Here is a 19581-nt window from a genome sequence, read left to right as displayed (position 1 = left end):
ACCTTTAAAGTTACAAATTTTGAGTTTCAGTGATCTGACAATTTGATATATGGTTATACAGAAAACCAGTCATAAGGGTAAATTTTTTCGAAATTTGAGACAAACTGAGATTTATACATCATCTGAAAGCTGTATACATAAGCTATCCATTGATGTCTGGTTCGTTAGGACAATATTTGGCTGAGATAGAACTATTTGAAAATCTGAGGGAGCAAAAAAATAAAAAATATTGAGAAAATTGCCTTTAAAGTTGTCTAAATAAAGTTCTTAGCAATGCATACTACTAATCAAAAATTAAGTTTTGATATATTTACGGTAGGAAATGTACAAAATATTTTCATGGAATATGATCTATACTTAATATCCTAACGATTGCTGGCATTAAAGAAAAATTAATAATAAGCTATAAACATACCAGTGCTACTTATGACTGGTTTTGTGGTCCAGGGTCACATTTCTGAAACAGTGGCCTATTGTTTCTTATAGGGAACAGTTACTTGCCTGCAGCATTTTTTTTTTTTTTACATTGAGTATCTGCGTTTATTCCATAGATGAGGCCACTGAACACCAGGCTTATCTGGATCTGTGATCATCCAGTGGAAAATATCTTATCGGTTTAATTCTGCCGCCCCAATCCTGTCTGCAACCCTGTGAATGTGAGTAGGTACGTGCGTATTTGTGTGTGAAAAACCAAAGCCTGGGAACACAAGTGGAAAATATGGACCGCTGTCTATTTGGGGCAGTTTATAATGGGACTTTTAGTAAACATAGCTGTCGTTCCTCAGATGGAATGAGGCCAGATCTCACGGAGAACAACCACTTCCTTAAGAGAACAACACAGATCCCATCCAGTCATTCCTTATGTCCAGCGGACTGTGCCAAAACTCACCATAATCTCCAATTATGATGTTATGTAAAGTCAGATAACTGTTTTTAAAGGGACAGTTCAACGAAAAATGTAAATTCTGTCATTAATTACTCAGAAAGCTCGCAGATTTCATCAAAAATATAATAATTTGTGTTCCACAGATAAACTGAGGTGGTACGGGTTTGGAACGACATGAGGGTGAGTAATTAATGACAAAATTTTCTCTTGTTCATAAAGCAGTTGGCATCAAAATTTGCTGCTAAAACAGATCATTAAAAAAAAAGAACCAAGGTTGCATTTATTTAACCAAAAGCACAGTAAAAACAGTTATATTTTGAAATATTATTACAATTTAACATTTTAATTTTCTTTTTGAATACATTTTAAAATTAAATTTATTCCTGTGATGGCACAGTTGTTTTCAGTGTCACATTAAGTGTAATTTTAATATGCTAATTTGCACATTTTTATTTTTTCCTCTTTTGTTGAAAACAGTCGTCCTGCTTATTTTTGTGGAAACCATGATACATTTTTGATACAAGATTACTTGAATAGAAATTTTAAAAAGAACAGCATTTATTTGAAATATATATCTTTTGTAACACTTATTTTTTTCCACTTTTGATCAATTATTCAGCATCCTTGCTGAACAAATGTTTTAATTTAGTTGTTTATCTAAAATTAAATTTTGAATGGTAGAACATATATATATTTGACAGTGGGGATGGTGTTCTTAGGGTTAAAGGCTTCTCCTTTTTTACGCCAAATGAAGGCTACATCATTGTGGCCAAACAATTAAATTTTTGTTTCATCTGACCATAAAACAGAAGACCAGAAGTCTTCTTCTTTGTCCAGATGAGCATTTGCAAAGGCCAAGCAGGCTTTTGTGTACTTCTGGAGAAGTGGTGTCCTCTTTGGTCTGCGTCCGTGGAACCCAAAGGTGTGTAGTGTCTGCTTTGAGATGTTGCCACCAGCAGAGCCCAGATTCATCAGGATGGCCTTGGTGGTGATCCTTTGATTCTGTTTTACCTCTCTCACTATCCTCCTGGCCAGCACAGGTGTCACTTTTGGCTTCCGACCATGTCCTCTGAGATTTTTTAATCTTTATTTTTTAATAATACTTTGCACTGTAGCCACTGGAACTTCAAAACATTTAGATGTGGTCTTATAGCCCTTTCCTGACTTGTGAGCAGCCACAATGCGCAGCCGCAGGTCCTCAGTGAGCTCCTTTGTCTTAGCCATGACTGTCCACAAACCAACAGCAGAGAGCTTCTGTTTTTCACCTGTTGAGTTGATTAAAACAGCTGTTCCCAATGAATCAGGGTAATTAGGATGCTTTAGAACAGCTTGGACTATTTGGAATGGTATAGAACTTTGGATTTTCCCACAGACTGTGACAGTTTTCAAAGGGTATGAATAATTTGACATGCCACTTTTTGTTCAAATGTAAATAAAAGCTGAGAAATATTTTTTTTCCACAATGATACCTCTTGTACATCGTCTTATTATCTTTTGGGAGAAGCCTGTGTCTTCCGGGCCAAGAAAACTTGCTGGTTGAATAATAGTAACTTTAAGTCAGAATTTGCCAGGGGTATGAACAATTTCGGGCTTGACTGTGTATATATATAAAGTTCTTAGCAATGCATATTACTAATTAAAAAATAAGTTTAGATATATTTACGGTAGAGGTCGGCCGATATATCGGGCCGATATTTGCCATTTTTAATATATCGGCATCGGCCGATATCCGTGTTTAGTAGCGCCAATTTAAAGTCTGGCACGTCTGCGGGCAGTCCCGTGTTATTGGAACGCGCTGCTGTGAAGGACCCCAAGCCAAAACTTTTGTAAGATTCAATACCAGCTCTGGGAGATAAAGGTAAGGCTTAAATTCAGATATTTCAAAGCCCCATGGCCATATATGTACTATATATTACTAGTAAACTATGAAGTGTTGCTTTCACTTAGTGAAAGAAATGCATAGAACCAACGCGAACTGGCATAATGCTACGGCTGGTTAAAGGTTTGCTTACTTGCAGTTATGTTTAAGGACTGTAGTCGAAAACGACTGTATCCGAGTCGGAGAATTTCACTGTGTGCGTGGGGTGGAGAAGGTGGCGGCTCTCACAAACAATGCAGCTTTGTGATTACTCCGCTTTGCTCAGAGACAGTGATGCACGGATGGTGGTTATATCCGCGGGTTGGGTAATAAAAAAATGCATTCTAATTACTTGTGGGTGGGTCGTGGGTGGATGAGATAAATCAATAATGATGTAAACATTAACTACATTTTCTATAATCTGAACCTGAGTTATGTGGTCAAGACCGTGGCGCCAGCTTCTTTTTAAATATATTTTGATGATTGCACCTGATGCTCCCGCGCCCGCACCGTCCTCTCCGTCACCTCAGATACTGCGAGTTTATACATTAATGGTCACGTCCTGATGTAAGTAAACGTTATTTTTTTCAGCATGGATTTGGCTTAAAAGCACGAGTATTAAGCCTATATAAGTGTGCAGCGATGTGAAGATCAGCTGTTAAAATGAACCATCCATTCATCATATTATCATGCAAAACTAAGAATTAGAATAATTGTAATAGGAAGATTGTGTGCGGTTAGATAAATCAGAGAAAAATATAGGTGCGGGTGGGTGGCAGGCGGATTACACTATTGCCTGATTTTGCTTTATTTCGTCGTCAAAAGTAAGATTTTGCACTTTCTTGTCATCAAAAGTATTCTGAAACAAGTAACACCTGAGCCGCTGTGCATCTTCATTTAAACACAGCGTTGTTTAGTTTATGAATGAACGTGCATTTTTAAACGAATCTAGTGAAATGATTCAATTTTCCGTTCATAAAGAGAGTCATTTGCTTTATTCAGGAATGAATCAGCTGTTCGAACGAATCATATGAACGATATGATTCAGTAATTAAGTGTCTTGCCGCCATCTGCTTGCAGGTCCTCGCAGTTATATAAATCATTTAATATTTCTGTATTCAAAATTTTATATTTCAAACATTAATCTTAACATTAATCTCAGCTCTTAAACTTTAAGGTAAATGATTGACAGTTTTTATATTATCTGTTTTATATATGTAATACTTGGTCAGTTTGATTTGTTCGGTTAACTTTGGTTAAATCTTTTATAATAAAACTGTGCAGTGCACAAAATCAAGATCCGAAAGATGGTTCATTGTGTTCATTGTTCATGATGTTAAGTTTAGAAATTATGTGCATCCACTTATTATTAGTGTGACATTTTAGCATGCAAATAAAGGGGAGAACTTCAAGATATCGACCCTAAAAATCGGCCAAAAAAAAAAAAAAATCGGCAGCACATATCGGCCATCGGCTGACCCTGACCTCTAAACATTGGCATAGGCATCGGTTATAGAAAAACCCATATTGGTCGATCTCTAATTTACGGTAGGAAAAATACAAAATACCTTCATGGAACAAGTAAACATCTTTACTTAATGATTTTTGGCATAAAAGAAAAATCGATAATTTTGACCCTTACAATGTATTTTTGGCTATTGCTACAAATATACCCCAGCGACTTAAGACTGGTTTTGTGGTCCGGGGTCACAAATGTGTTTTCAGTATTTGTGTACAAACTGTCAGAAATATGATATCCTCACATGAATCATACAAAAGCACTGTATAAAGTATTTGTAACGCATCACTGCCAAACTGAGAAAAGAATGATGACAAGAGCCAGATTGTTTGTTTTGAAGCACACAGAGGGGAAAACATGACTAGCATGGGAAAAGACAGACCGACAGACACACACACACACACACACACACACACACACACACACACACACACACACACACACACACACACACACACACACACACACTGAGCTGTTATCACTGATATTAACAACCCCAAAACCCACACACCCACACAGAGAAGTGAACAAACACACCTGCTGCCCCTGGTGTCGTACTGCCTCATGTTCTTAATAAAGTGAACTTTCTTCATGGGGCGTTGACGAGGAGAGCCAGATGGGTTCCGACTCCTGAGGACAAATACAGATGGACAAAACATGGTTAAAACACGAAATGTATACATATTTCAGACAAAAAAGGGACAGCTCTCCCAAAAATGAAAATTCTGTCATTAATTAATCAGCCTCATGTCATTCCAAACCTGTAAGACCTTTGTTCATCTTTGATATGCAAATTCAGATATTTTTGATGAAATCCAGGAGCTTTCTGACCCTGCATAGACAGCGACATAGTTTTATTTGTTCTATATAAAGCCATCTGTTATTATACACCAGTTTGGTCCCATTCAGCCAAGCACTGTTCCGGCGTTTAAATGTGGTTGAAGTGTGTGAGTCAACTGACTCAGACTGGCTGTTTCCCTTCCTCAAGGGAATGTGTCATTACGGCTAATGAAACTGGTCATGACCTGCTCCACATGGCACCTTCATTACGGCTCATCGACATTAAACTACCTTCACATTTTACTTAGATGGAGCTAGCGGCAGAGTAAGGTACATTTTGATAAAAGACAGACAGTTTCCTTTGGAATAATGTACATTGATGAATCATTCACAATAAAACATAGATGAATCATTCAATGAGGGAAGAAGATGGGAACGGGAGATCAGAAAGTACCACGCTCCCCACAAGGTGACTGACAATATTGATTTCATATTGACTATAGAAACTGTAGAAAATAATTGTTGTGATGACATTTATCTTCCTGTTGTGCAGAGACAGTATAAATGGTTCAGCCTGTTAGAAGCATGTGTACAAACTGCTATTCTATGCTTACTTTTCTTTTAAGGAGCACTTGTGCTCCCAACTTCCCAAAAATTAGGAGCACAGTCAAAATTTCAGGATTATCAATAATCAAAAAACCTGATAAAAATTGTTTGCCTTCCTATTACGAGGTGATATTGAACTCCTTAAAGTAATTTACAGGGGAATTTTGTTTTTACTTTTGTAATGGCATTTTTGTCAACTTTATTAAAAGTATGTCATCTTTATTTTTAAAATCTTTATTAAAAAAAAATCATATTTTTTATGCTTTTTACAATTTCTAATTAAAACAACAGAACGAGAACAAGTGGAATAAGAATAAGTTACCAATCAAATAAAATCAGTATTCATTTGTATTACAGAGGTGGCACAGAAGAACAAAAGTGGCTTGTAGGTGTATGTTTAATGAGGCTCAGAGGTGGCATGAGTGCAATCAAATTCATAAATTCGTGGTAACATTAATGGTTTCAATATAAAATTTTGAATACAGAAATATTAAATGATTTAAATGACTGAAAAGATCCTTTAAAAATGAAACTAAATCTGCCAGTAGGTGGCGGCAAGTCACTGATTTAATTACTGAATCATATAATTAATTTGATTCGTTCGAACAGCTGATTCATTCAGAAATAAAGCAAGTGACTGCCTTTATGAATGGGAAATTGAATCATTGACTCACTAGATTTGTTTAAAAATGCAATCAAATAAAAAAAATCATGTTGAGATTAAGGTTTTAAATCTAAATCTTTGAATACAGAAATATTAAATGATTTAAATAACTGAAAAGATACTTTAAAAATGAAACTAAATCTTCCAGTAGGTGGCGGCAAGTCACTGATTTAATTACTGAATAATAATTAATTTGATTCGTTCGAACAGCTGATTCATTCAGAAATAAAGCAAGTGACTGCCTTTATGAATGGGAAATTGAATCATTGACTCACTAGATTTGTTTAAAAATGCAATCAAATAAAAAAAATCATGTTGAGATTAAGGTTTTAAATATAAATCTTTGAATACAGAAATATTAAATGATTTAAATAACTGAAAAGATACTTTAAAAATGAAACTAAATCTACCAGTAGGTGGAGTCAAGTCACTGATTGTATTACCAAATCATATCATTAATTTGATTCATTCGAATGGCTGATTCATTCAGGAATAAAGCAAGTGACTGTCTTTATGAAGGTGAAATTGAATCATTGACTCACTAGATTTGTTTAAAAACGCAATCAAATTCATGTCGAGATTAATGTTTTAAATATAAATCTTTGAATACAGAAACATTAAATGATTTAAATAACTGAAAAGATACATTAAAAATGAAACTAAATCTGCCAGTAGGTGGCGGCAAGTCACCGATTTAATTACTGAATCATATCATTCATTTGATTCATTCGAATGGCTGATTCATTCAGGAATAAAGCAAGTGGCTGTCTTTATGAAGTTAAAATTGAATCATTGACTCACTAGATTCGTTTGAAAAGGTACGTTCATTCATAAACGAAACAACACTGTGTTTGAGTGGAGATGCGCAGCGTCTCAATTGTGACTTGTTTCAGACCATTTTTAATGACAAAATAGAACAAAATCAGGCAATAGTGTTATAGTCAGACAATGTAAGTCACTTAATATTAATTTTTAACTGTTGTATTAAATCAATACCTAACTTACAAACTCCCTTAAAAATCATTAAAAGCTGCCACTCATCTCAGTTCATCGCGATTTCACAAAGTTCCTTTATAATCAACAAAGCTGCACAATAAATCTCTTATTCGTACTCTCTCTAAACTTTGTTTTATGAAAGGGTTCGTGAGATGTCTGTGATACATTACTCAACGTTTCAAAACCCGTAGAAACCTTTGAAGGTCCTCACAAACACAAATATGCTGATCGGGGTCAGTCGCACATGGTGCTCCTAAAGATTTTTTCCCTAGTCGCAATCAGTAGTTTTCAGTCCCAAATGCTCGCCCTGATGTGACAGTTTTATTTTTTTAGTAATATTATATTTTGTTTTTTAAACAACTTAGGAATGCACAAGAGTGCCAAGAGCTCTGCAATTCTTTGGAAAATATGGATTATGGAGAATTAAACTAGGAGATCAAGTCTTAAATACCAAATACCATGTGCATGAGCAGACAGCCGGTCAAACTTGATTTCACTGCATTTAATCTTTTCCTTGTTAAAAAATAATGTGCAAACCAACAGTTTCATAATTGAATCATTGTTAGGGTTTTAAAAAGACACCAGACCAGCTAGTTGCTCTTAAGGCTAAACATGATGCTCATTTTCTCTAAAAAAATTCCTCAACAAAACCCTGCAGAAAAGTCAGTTAGGGTTACGTGTCTTACCATAACTACTGTTACATAACTTTCGGTCTACGTCTCATCTGTGTGTTTTTTTCTAAACCCTTCTATCCCATCAGAGATTTCTGCCACATGCTTTGGGCACAAAACCAGGGCACATCTACCTTCTGTTTGGTTTGAAAACTATTACACAATCCTAGCGTGTCGAACCACCACAAACAGCTCCCCCTATTCGCAACCTCCATCTGCTCCGCCATTTGTGTGGTGATACACCCTCCCTCCGAATCTGAATTACTGTTATCATAACCCAGGGACGAGGAACCGCACCTGCGTGCAGGCGAGTGAGAAGAAGAGAGCAAAGAAAAGCTGAAGACTGTGACCGAAAACAAATGACTTAAAACCCTTCCAGATTGAAAAACGTGATGAACTCTGAAGCAGCTGCCAGCTTTGCGTAAACCTCATTCTCTCTCGGCCCATCTGTCACTCACTTGATCCCGACATTTCATTTATTCTGTCTTTTCTTTTCGGTCTCTCTCTCTCCATTTCCTAGTAAATCTCCAATCCGTTTGCATCCAACTCAAATGTAGAAAATTGGATGGAGAGGAAACTAAGACATAAGCTTGGTGAGGCGGGACCCTGGAGGTCATATCAAATCACAGACTCAATCAGAGTGGGCAGATTGCCCAGGGAAAGATGGATGTGTTTGGATGAATCATCCATTAGAGGATTCATGGAAACAACAAATTTCATTATCGATTAGTCGGGTCTCTTTGTGTATCACTGCGTATCAATGACGATACATTACTAGAAAAAATGCATTTCTTATTATTTATTTAGTCATGTACTGATGTAAGTCTGGCTGATACCAATAAGCTCAAATTTATTTTCATGTTATAGCAGAAGATTTAGTAAAATTTTATGTAAACATAAAATTTTAAATAAAATGTAACATGCTACAAGTGACGGTTCGGCATCGCAACATTATTATTATGCACAGTATGAAAAATAGATATTTCATTTGAGATTCACTAAAGATAACATTTAACAGTGTTAAAGTGATTTAAATTAAATTAACTTGAACTAAGTGAAGCTTAGATTATGGCAATTAGATTACAATACTGACAATATAATTAATTAATACATAAATAAATCTATCTATCTATGTACAGTTAAATCAAAAATTATTCAGATATCACCAGATATAATGTTTGATATTTTTTAACTAGTGGGGATAGCAAAATAAAGTAAACTGTGACATATTATACTCAAAAATTCTTCATAAAGTCGACTACCAGTAAAATTCCTAAAAATTTGGAACCAAAAATTTTATTTAACACGTCTATCTTTTCCGATATGACACCAATATCTCTACATATATTTTATTAAGTCGTTATGAATTTCCAAATTGTAAAAAAGCACATTCTAAGAGCTATTACACTGCTACACTGTTGTGTTCTCGGACATTTTACCCAGAGAGTGCTAATCCCAAAAGTGTCACAAAAATGCTAGTCAAAAGTATTGGATTGGACTTAAATTTTAAATGCTTAACAATTTTTGTTTCTTTTTTTGTAGCAAAAATGACCTGCCTACAAAAAACTGTTTAGAAATTTTCATATTGTATTCAATCTCTGAATCCTTGTTTTCTTATACATTTAAACGTCTTATTCTAACATAAAAGGTCTTTAAAGTTGTGTTTTGGGCCATTATGCTTTGACACAGTATCTGTCAAACGAACTAAAACCAAAATATGGTTTAATTCCTTCATCAAGTCTGTTTTCAATGCACATTTCAAAGCAAAGCGCATACTTCATTCAGGCGATCAGCTTGTGGTCTGGTGTTTTCCGTGCCTCAGAACGGCTCAGTTTGCAGTGTACTCATTTATTGCATGTGCTGTGAGTTTGCTGCACGTTTGGGAACGCAACTGCCACCAATTATGCTTTATTTTTTTTATTTAGCCTGTTTTCACTGAAGCTGGAGTTTTCCATCAAAATAAAAGCTTAAAAGTGCAATATGAATTGCTGAAAGCTAGCAGTTTAAATATCTCTTTGAAGTAGGGCTGTGCAATTAATCGAAATTCAGTTTCAATTTCGGCTATAAAACGATCATGAAAATACAGCAATCGAGATAAACGATTATTGCGGCCCATTCCACCCCCTTTTCCAGTGGTGCGCTTTTACTCCTCCATAAAAGCTTAATTTCACATGCAAATCAACAAAGTCATGTAACGTGATTCATAACGTGTGTTTTTAAAAGAGAGAAAGAGAACTTGCGCTGTTCTGTGTATGCGCTCAGAGACGGAGCAGAACATGGACATGCTAAGTTATCTTTTAGCTCAAGGTGCGCACCTAAATGGTCAAATACACGCAAAAATATTTCAAAATGAGGCGCTTGGTGATTTTTCATGCCCTTGTCTGTCATGTCTTAAATGGACATAAACAGTTGAGAATGAATGCATGTGTAACAGTATTAAAGCGGCACTTTTTTCACAATAATATTGTATTGTGGACTTAATATTGTAATATTACCATACTGTGAGATTTTGACATCATTACATCCTTATAGTGCTAACTGAAAGAAAACAAGTTAATAAAAGACTGAAATCCAAATTTGGTTATACTATAGCACAACGAGAGATTTTTAAAAGCAATTTTTAAAAGGCTGGTCATTTTTGACGAGGAACACCACATTTGGAAAAGGACTTTCAGCACAGAACACACAGCAAAACTAATTCTTCGAACTCTGAAGTTTTTTGTTCAGACAAAGTTTACCTTGGGCTGTCACATAAAATTGTAAAACAATTGTGAAATAACTTCAAGGGCAAAATTCGCATGAGAGGATAACTTTCATCAGCCCATGGAATCTCATACAGCAGGCTGGCAAAGATAAACAAACAGTTAAGAAAGAATGTACAATCCTAGAGGAATAACTCAAGTTAAGAGGCAGAGGGAATGTTAACCCTCTCTCCTTCCATAAACTGCACCACTGCTCTTCTCTCTTCACATCCCATGCGTGTTATATACCTCAAAATTTTATGCCCAGCAGATCCCTGCCCCTCATTCCAGGGGATCAATAGCTGTTCCTGGCCGACTGGATGCAGTCAGGCCACAGTCACGTCACAAAGCTTTGAATAAATACCCTGCCGTAATCCTGCCTGGACTGGACATGCACAGAATTAAAGTGCTGAGAGAACATATGGCCTGATTCCATGCTTCCAATGTTCCAACAGCACACAGGGATGAAAGTCTGGGCTAGAGAAGCAGCGCTGGGGCAAAAAAAGTGCCGAAGCACAGGCTGAAGAGGAAGTGCCTCAGAGAAACGAGTGGGTGAAATGTCAGGCCTCAATCAGTGGGCTGGTGTGTTGGAGGTGCTACATGGGTTACAACTAAATTTATGAGTGAGATCTTTGCATTTGATAGCATTATCTAAAACAGCCGTTGCTTTGGATAATACATACCGTATAGATACAGTAAAGCCCAAAATTATTCATACACCTGGCAAATTCTGACTCAAAGTTACTTTTATTCAACCAGCAAGTTTTTTATATATATATATTAGAAATGACACAGACGTCTCCTAGACCTAGAAGATGATAAGACGATGTACAAGAGGCATCATTGTGGAAAAAATGATTACTCATCTTTTATTTACATTTGAGCAAAAAGGGGCATGTCCAAAATTATTCATACCCTTCTCAATAATCAATAGAAAAGCTTTTATTGGCTATTACAGCAATCAAAAGCTTCCTATAATTGCTGACCAGTTTTTTGCATGTCTCCACTGGTATTTTTGCCCATTCATCTTTAGCGATGAGCTCTAACTCTTTCAGGTTGGAGGGTCTCCTTGCCATCAGCCTGATCTTTAGCTCCTCCACAGATTCTCAATTGAATTTAAGTCAGGACTCTGGCTGGGCCACTGCAAAACGTTAATGTTTTTGTCTGCTAACCATTTCTTCACCACTTTCGCTGTGTGTTTTGGGTCGTTGTCTTGCTGAAATGTCCACTGGTGCCCAAGGCCAAGTTTCTCTACAGACTGCCTGATGTTGTTGTTGAGAATTTTGATGAATTGCTCCTTTTTCATGGTGCCGTTTACTGTGATTAGTTTCCCCGGTCCACTGAAAAAACTGCCCCTGAAAGGTTAGGCTGAAAAAACACCCCCAAAACATTAGGTTCCCACCTCCATGTTTGACAGTGGGGATGGTGTTCTTAGGGTTGAAGGCTTCTCCTTTTTTACGCCAAATGAAGGCTACATCATTGTGGCCAAGCAATTAAATTTTTGTTTCATCTGACCATAAAACAGAAGTCTTCTTTGTCCACATTTGCAAAGGCCAAGCGGGCTTTTGTGTGCCTTATCTGGAGAAGTGGTGTCCTTCTTGGTCTGCGTCCGTGGAACCCAGCGGTGTTCAGTGTCTGTTGGACTGTCTGCCTTGAGATGTTGCCACCAGCAGAACCCAGATTCATCAGGATGGCCTTGGTGGTGATCCTTGGATTCTTTTTTACCTCTCTCACTATCCTCCTGGCCAGCACAGGTGTCACTTTTGGTTTCCGACCACGTCCTCTGAGATTTTTCACAATGCAGAACGTCTTGTATTTTTTAATAATAATTTCCACTGTAGCCACTGGAACTTCAAAACATTTAGATCTGGTCTTATAGCCCTTTCCTGATTCGTGAGCATCCACAATGCACAGCCGCAGGTCCTCAGTGAGCTCCTTTGTCTTAGCCATGACTGTCCACAAACCAACAGCAGAGAGCTTCTGTTTTTCACCTGTTGAGTTGATTAAAACAGCTGTTCCCAATGAATCAGGGTAATTAGGATGCTTTAGAACAGCTTGGATTATTTGGAATCGTATAGAACTTTGTATTTTCCCATAGACTGTGACAGTTTGCAAAAGGTAAAAATAATTTTGGACATGCCCCTTTTTGTTCAAATGTAAATAAAAGCTGAGAAATATTTTTTTCCACAATGATGCCTCTTGTACATCTTATTATCTTTTGGGAGAAGTCTGTGTCATTTACGGTCAAAAAAAACTTGCTGGTTGAATAAAAGTAACTTTAAGTCAGAATTTGCCAGGGGTATGAATAATTTCGGGCTTGACTATATATATATATGATTTCATACTTCCATTTAAATGTTTAAGGTCAGTACAATTTTTTTTTTTTAAAGAAACAGTAATCGGCACAACGTTTTTTAACATTGATAATAATAATATATGTTTCTTAAGCAGCAAATCGGCATATTATAATGATTTCTGAAAGATCAAGTGAAACTGAAGACTGGAGTAATGATGCTGAAAATGCAGTATTGCAGGAATAAATTACATTTTAAAATATAGTAAAACAGGCATTTTTAAATGGTATTAATATTTCACAATATATCAGATTTTACTGTATTTTTTAATCCAAAATTAAATTAAAATTTGATATGCTTTTTTTTTATTGTCAAAAATGTTCAGTTGTTGACTTGAATCGTCAAGGATCACAGTTTCAACTAATCTTCTTATATATAGTCACTTATATCTTGGATGGCCAAGTAATTTAATAGCAAATTTTTATTTTAGGGTGAAGTATCCCTTTAAGGATTCATATTCCAGCCAAGTTTTGAACAAAAGTGTAAATACTTCATTTTTTTGTCTTTATAAGACAATTTTGTTAACAAAAAGTAAGGGGGAGTTGGAGAATGAGCCTATTTCCAAAAAAAGTGGAGTGTTCCTTTAACATGCTGCATTAATGTGAGACTCTTATCGGGCGATAAAAAAAATATCGCCGTTAATCTATTCTCAAAGTTGGGTAGGGAGCTGGGTCTATACTACGCAAGCTATGATGACTTTCACCTTTATATTTTAACGCGGATGTATACCTAGCCGAATTGCACTGTAGGGGGGAGAACGAGTCTTCGAACATTTGTGTATGCCTACTGTGAAATTACCACATCAAACGAGACGTGCTAACATGGATGCAGCTATGAAGCCGCTGGGTTTGCTTCAGGGCAGGGGCGTTGCTAGACCCTTTTTACAGGGGCACGTGCGTGAGTTATAATTTACTTTGATAATCCCGAAATAAAGACATTAAACTATATGCAACAACTGAATTGACGCTTCTAAAAGCAACGCAGTTTAACCGAAGACTATACACGCAGATATCCATGCCAGTGCGCATATTTTTTGTATTGTATTGTATGCATTTAACTGCAACGTGCACATCGCGCAGCCTTTTACGCAGAAGTACATGCAGTCTAGGAATAGTTGGTTACACAAGTTTGTATAGTTAATTGTGTTGTAAATGCAATTGTCAAGCAGTTTGTGATGCATTTTGGAAACAGGAGATGAGCCCTTGGTCTAATGCGCCACCTGGCTTGAGAAACCCGTTCTCAAAGACTTCCTTTTAGTCATTATTTGGGTAGCACACATATTCTGAATGCCTTCGCCAGAATTCAAATTAGCCATTTTAATCTAGATTAATTCCAAGATTACAGTGAGATTAATCTAGATTAAAAAAAATAATCTATGCCCACCACTAATTTATATATAAAATCTCACACTGTCATCACATCTAGTCATACCTAGAAGATCTAAAACAGCAAAGGTGGAGGACAGCCAAATGACACTATTAACATCCTTCACGCTGAAGTGTGTTTATCTGGAGCTCCTCAGCTTCAAATGTTGATTATGCCACAGGTGCCATTGACATAAGAGCATAAGCCAAGTCCAAGGTTAGTCCTCAAACAACGCCACTTCCCTAACACAGATACACCCATTACCAGTCCTGTTATTAATTCACATGAAAGTACTTCCTCTAAACAAAAATAAGCAATAGTTTTTACTGTCAAGTGTAGCGTTAGTTGATTCAATGGGCTTCGGTTCTACTCTTACAATGTGCAGAACAAGAGCAACTGAAGTCATAACATACAAAATTAACTATCACAGACTCAACGCTTCTTCAACTAGTTGCAGAACTAACTGACTAGTATGTGCCACTCTTAATGTGAAGCAAGTTGTCATATAATTCTTTAAAATTAGTATTCAAAACATATGACTTCAAAAATATGACTTTAGATTTTGCAGCAGCAGAAAACGTAGAGTAACTGTTCACCCAAATATGAAAATTCACTCTCATGTTGATCAAACATCAAAAACAAAATGAAGTATTTTTAATGAACCCTAAGAAATTTCTGCCCCTCTACTGAAAGTTCACATAATCAAAATATAGGGTGTGTTCACACTTGTCATGTTTGGTTCGATTAAAACAAATTCTGGTGCGATTGCTCTGTTAGTGCAGTTCATTTGAGTAAGTGTGAACGCTGCCATCCGAACCCTGGTGCGCACCAAACAAGCGGACCAAGACCACTAAAAAGATGGGTCTCGCTCTGCTTCCAAACAAACTCTGTGCGCAACACGGATTAAATACTTCGAAACAAACCAAAAACAGGCAGTAATGATAACATGCAACACTATGCAACATGATTTCACATAGGGAACAATTGGTGTATCCAAAACAAAATGAGCAGAGGGCAAACGTGGAGCATTGAAGCGGTAAAATGCCTTTTTTAAGCTCTTTGTGAGTTTGCAGGTGGTGAAAATAAAATCATATACACGCAACAATGAGCACACTTAGTTTAGCAGATGGCATTAGGTCTATCCGACTTAAGTCGAATGCACCCTTTCCTTTTGATTGAAGTGTTCGGTGAGTTGTGTCACAAAATATACGTCATCCAACCCAACCAATCAGGCTGTAAACGTATCACTATGCCTTTAGGTTCAGTATCTTTAGGTTCGCTGTGAACGCAAAATGGACCAGGACCAAATGTATCATTTTCCTTTTTGGTCCGGACCAAATGAACCAAACTAATCGAACTACAAGTGTGAACACACCCTTAGACACTGTAAAAAGTTCATAAAGACATCATAAAATTAAGGCAGTATATAATGGTGGTAAGGATGTAACAATTATAAAATTTCACAATACGATAATATCACAATATCACAATCTAATGCACTTTGGAGAGTTCAAAATTAAGAGCTCCAACACATGTTCTTAACTAAGAAAACTTAAGTCAGTGAATTGACTTGTACATGAAATTTAAAGGGGACTCAACCCTTTTTTTTATAATAACAACAACAATTTTATATTATTGTTATAATGTAAATTTTCATAGGTATTATTTTTGCTTTACACTACAATACTTCTTTCCTAATTTCTACACTTGAAAGAGATATTTTGAATTTTGACTGCAGTAATTTTACCCATTTAAACCGCTAGTTGTCAGCTATTCATACGGCACTTTTAATCTTTTATTTTGATGGAAATGACAGTAGAGCTTTTATTTTGAATGAAAACTCCAGCTTCAGTGAAGACAGGCTCACAAAATGTCTTACAAATTTAGTAAAATGCTGTAATCATCTGCTGCAAAAATAAGGCTCAACTGATGGCCCTTGTGTTCCCAAATGCGTGCTAAACTCACAGCACATGCAATAAACGAATTCACTGCATTCATTCAGTGAACTGAGCTGTTCTGAGGCACGAAAAACACCAGATCACGAGCTGATCGCCTGAACAAAGTGCTCGCTTCGCTTTGAAACGCAGCAAAAACAGACTTGATAAATGGATTAAGCCATATTGTGCTTTCAGTTTTAGTTCGTTTGACAGATACTGTGCCAAAGCATAATGGCCCAAAACACAACTTTAAAGACGTTTTAGGTTAGAATAATAAGTTTAAATACATTTTAAAAACTACACTTTTTGCCTGGTAGACCGATTGTTTCATATCGTCAATATCATCATTTTGCTAACTCAATATCAAGATATTAATAATATTGTTACATCCCTAGCAGTTTAATCCAAATCTTCAAAAGACACTCAACAGATTAGGTTTTTGTTCACACACAAACATTATTCAACACACATACACAAAGCAAATCAAACTGGCTAAACAGAAGCTCATTATTTTTAATGTCGGAATGAACTCTGAATGGGACAGGCATCTCTTAGATTTCATTAAAAATACATTTTCTTTTGAGGATGAACAAGTCTTATGGGATTGGAACAACATGAGGATCAGCCAATGATGACAGAATTTTAATTTTGGAGTAACTATAAGGTTGGAGAATGCCTTAGACATTTCTTCAGCAGAAAAAGCATCTAATAGAGCTTGATATGAGAATATCTAAATAAAGAGACAGTAAGATTCACCATTTCCAGAGTTACTATCATGTATAATGTTGAAACACTAACACTGAATGTAACCCAAAGGCAAACTCAAAAAAAAAAAAAAAAAAACACACCAAAAATGAAAAACATCCCCCATGCAAAAGTCTTTCAACTATTGATTACAAACTGCATCAACAATTTGAAGCCTCAAAGCATTCTGACAATGCATAAAGCTGAGAATTTGGCAAGCGTGGTTAACAAGCTCCTACATGTTGGACTATTCAAACTATCTTTACGTCTTTATTTTGAATGTCACGTCGCTCAGTGACAACATACTCCGAGAGGCTGTTTTTAAGCACGGAAAGGTCAATTTGAATGCATGTTGGTTGCATTTACTGGAACTATTTTAAGAAGCCGCAACATTTGAATCATGCAAGTTCACGCAGCCCTGATTTATTCTCCAGTGCAGAGATGGTTCATTCCCTCAGGCCTGCGGAGACCCTTTGAAGGGTTGAGAATGAATATGACAGAATGTCTTAAGCTTTAATCTCTGCAGGTACTGTGTGCACAAAGCAGCGTGCAGCGCTGGAAGAGCACCACCACCCTTATATGCAGCACGGACTGACCTCAAAGCTCCAACTGATAAAGCAAAGCAAACGTCTGTCGTGACTGACAGTCTGGTTTGAATCTACATGTCACAACCGCACCCTTTTTGAAGTAAAAGGGGGAAGAGAGTTTGGGGGGAGGTACAGTCAAAAGAATAAAGACCTCCTATTGCTCAATGGACTGTTCAGATTGAGATCTAAACATAAACGTCATTTTCTCACTGTGTGTATGACAAGCTTTTTCACTTCCTCATGTGGAGAGATAAACCAACCAAAGCTGAAAACTTCTTGCACAAATGGCCATTTTTAGGCAACGCTTATTTGGCTGTGAAGTCATCTGGATTCCAGAATAGGGTTTGCGTAGTCTGTGGTCAATGAGAGAACTAGTGAGAATGAAAACACAGTCTTTTTTCGCATACTTCTTCTTCATCTTTGGAACATTTAAAAGTCAAGCAGATAAAATCTACAGTATGGTGGTGGCTTGTCATTTCACCCTAATTTTCTAGTCATAGATCATTAAAATGTTAAAATTCAAGCATATATTTAAAAAAACAAAACTTTAAAATAATAATCAAAATGACATTTGGAAAGGATTTTGAAAAAAAAAAAAAAACGAAAAAGGTGTGTTAACTAGAGATCACGTAACCCCAGATGGTTCATTCGCTGTAAATAGGGGCGTATATTTAAAGCACAAACAAATTAGAATCCAGTTGGGCAGATATGGTAAATGACTCAAAATCACACAAAGAAACATTACACGTTTCTCTCTATACACACTTTGTGGTTAGTGTATACTGTATTTGATTCTCTGTAATTGGTTCTTTGAAAATTCTTGTAAATAATAAAATAATTAAGTTAGGGTTGCGGTTGGCAACATTGCGTCAAATTTTACATAAACATTTCCAACCACTCATATCATTAGTCTGACTGACTCTAAAGTGCCTCTCCCACTAAATGCAGGTTGGGTCAAATCTGTTACAAAACATGCCCATTCAGACTGGTCAGAGTAATGACTAAGACCTTACATTATGTGTCCATGTTAATACTGTAATATGTAACTACAAAAAAAAAAAAGACATTATTTTGATGTCAGATAAGCGCAGTATAGAAAAGAGACCTGATTACCTTGAGATTCAGCTGTCAAATGCTGACAGCAATGTAAAAGCCATATTAAAATTATTTTTTTCCTGACACCCCTTAATTTTACAATTAAGAATTTATATTATTTGATTTGCTTATTATAAGTTTTGAATTGAAATCTCTACAATATGATTTTGCTCTACTTCTTGACGAAATATGTGATCCTGGACCACAAAACCAGTCTTAAGTAGCACGGGTATATTTGTAGCAGATCTGAAAATACATGAGTTCAAATTATTGATTTTTCCTTTATGCCAAAAATCATTAAGATATTAAGTAAAGATTTCCTTTCGTAAATATATCAAAACTTTAATTTTTATTAGTAATATGCATTGCTAAGAATTTTATTTGGACAACTTTGAAGGTGATTTCCTCAATATTTCGATTTTTTTTTTTTTTTTTTTTGCACCCTCAGATACCAGATTTTCAATTTTGTATCTCGGCCAAATATTGTCCCATACATTAATGGAAAGCTTATTTATGCAGCTTTCAGGTGATGTATAAATCTCAATTTAAAAAAAAAAGAAAAAAGACTGGTGGTTTTGTGGTCTAAAGTCACATATGTGACCCTGGACCACAAAACCAGTCTTAAGTCGCTGGGGTATATTTGTAGCAATAGCCAAAAATACAAAGTATGGGTCAAAATTATTGATTTTTCTTTTATGCCAAAAATCATTAGGAAATTAAGTAAAGATCATGTTCCATGAAGATTTTTTTGTGAAATTCCTTCTATAAATATATAAAA

The 19581-nt window shown here is 36.1% G+C and overlaps 1 protein-coding gene across 1 annotated transcript in view; it reads right to left on the bottom strand.

Annotated features, from left to right (window-relative positions):
* cables2b (Cdk5 and Abl enzyme substrate 2b) overlaps positions 1-19581 on the bottom strand; it is a 35430-nt gene that overhangs the window by 14758 nt on the left and 1091 nt on the right. The window contains exon 2 of the mRNA XM_073823372.1: positions 4801-4893. Within this exon, the coding sequence (XP_073679473.1) occupies positions 4801-4893 (93 nt within the window). The remainder of the gene's footprint in view (positions 1-4800; positions 4894-19581) is intronic.

The sequence above is a fragment of the Garra rufa genome, chromosome 18 (genome assembly GCF_049309525.1).
Source record: "Garra rufa chromosome 18, GarRuf1.0, whole genome shotgun sequence".
Taxonomy (NCBI): domain Eukaryota; kingdom Metazoa; phylum Chordata; class Actinopteri; order Cypriniformes; family Cyprinidae; genus Garra; species Garra rufa.
The sequence above is the reverse complement of the archived record's forward strand: the minus strand, read 5'-3'. Positions and strand labels throughout refer to the sequence as shown.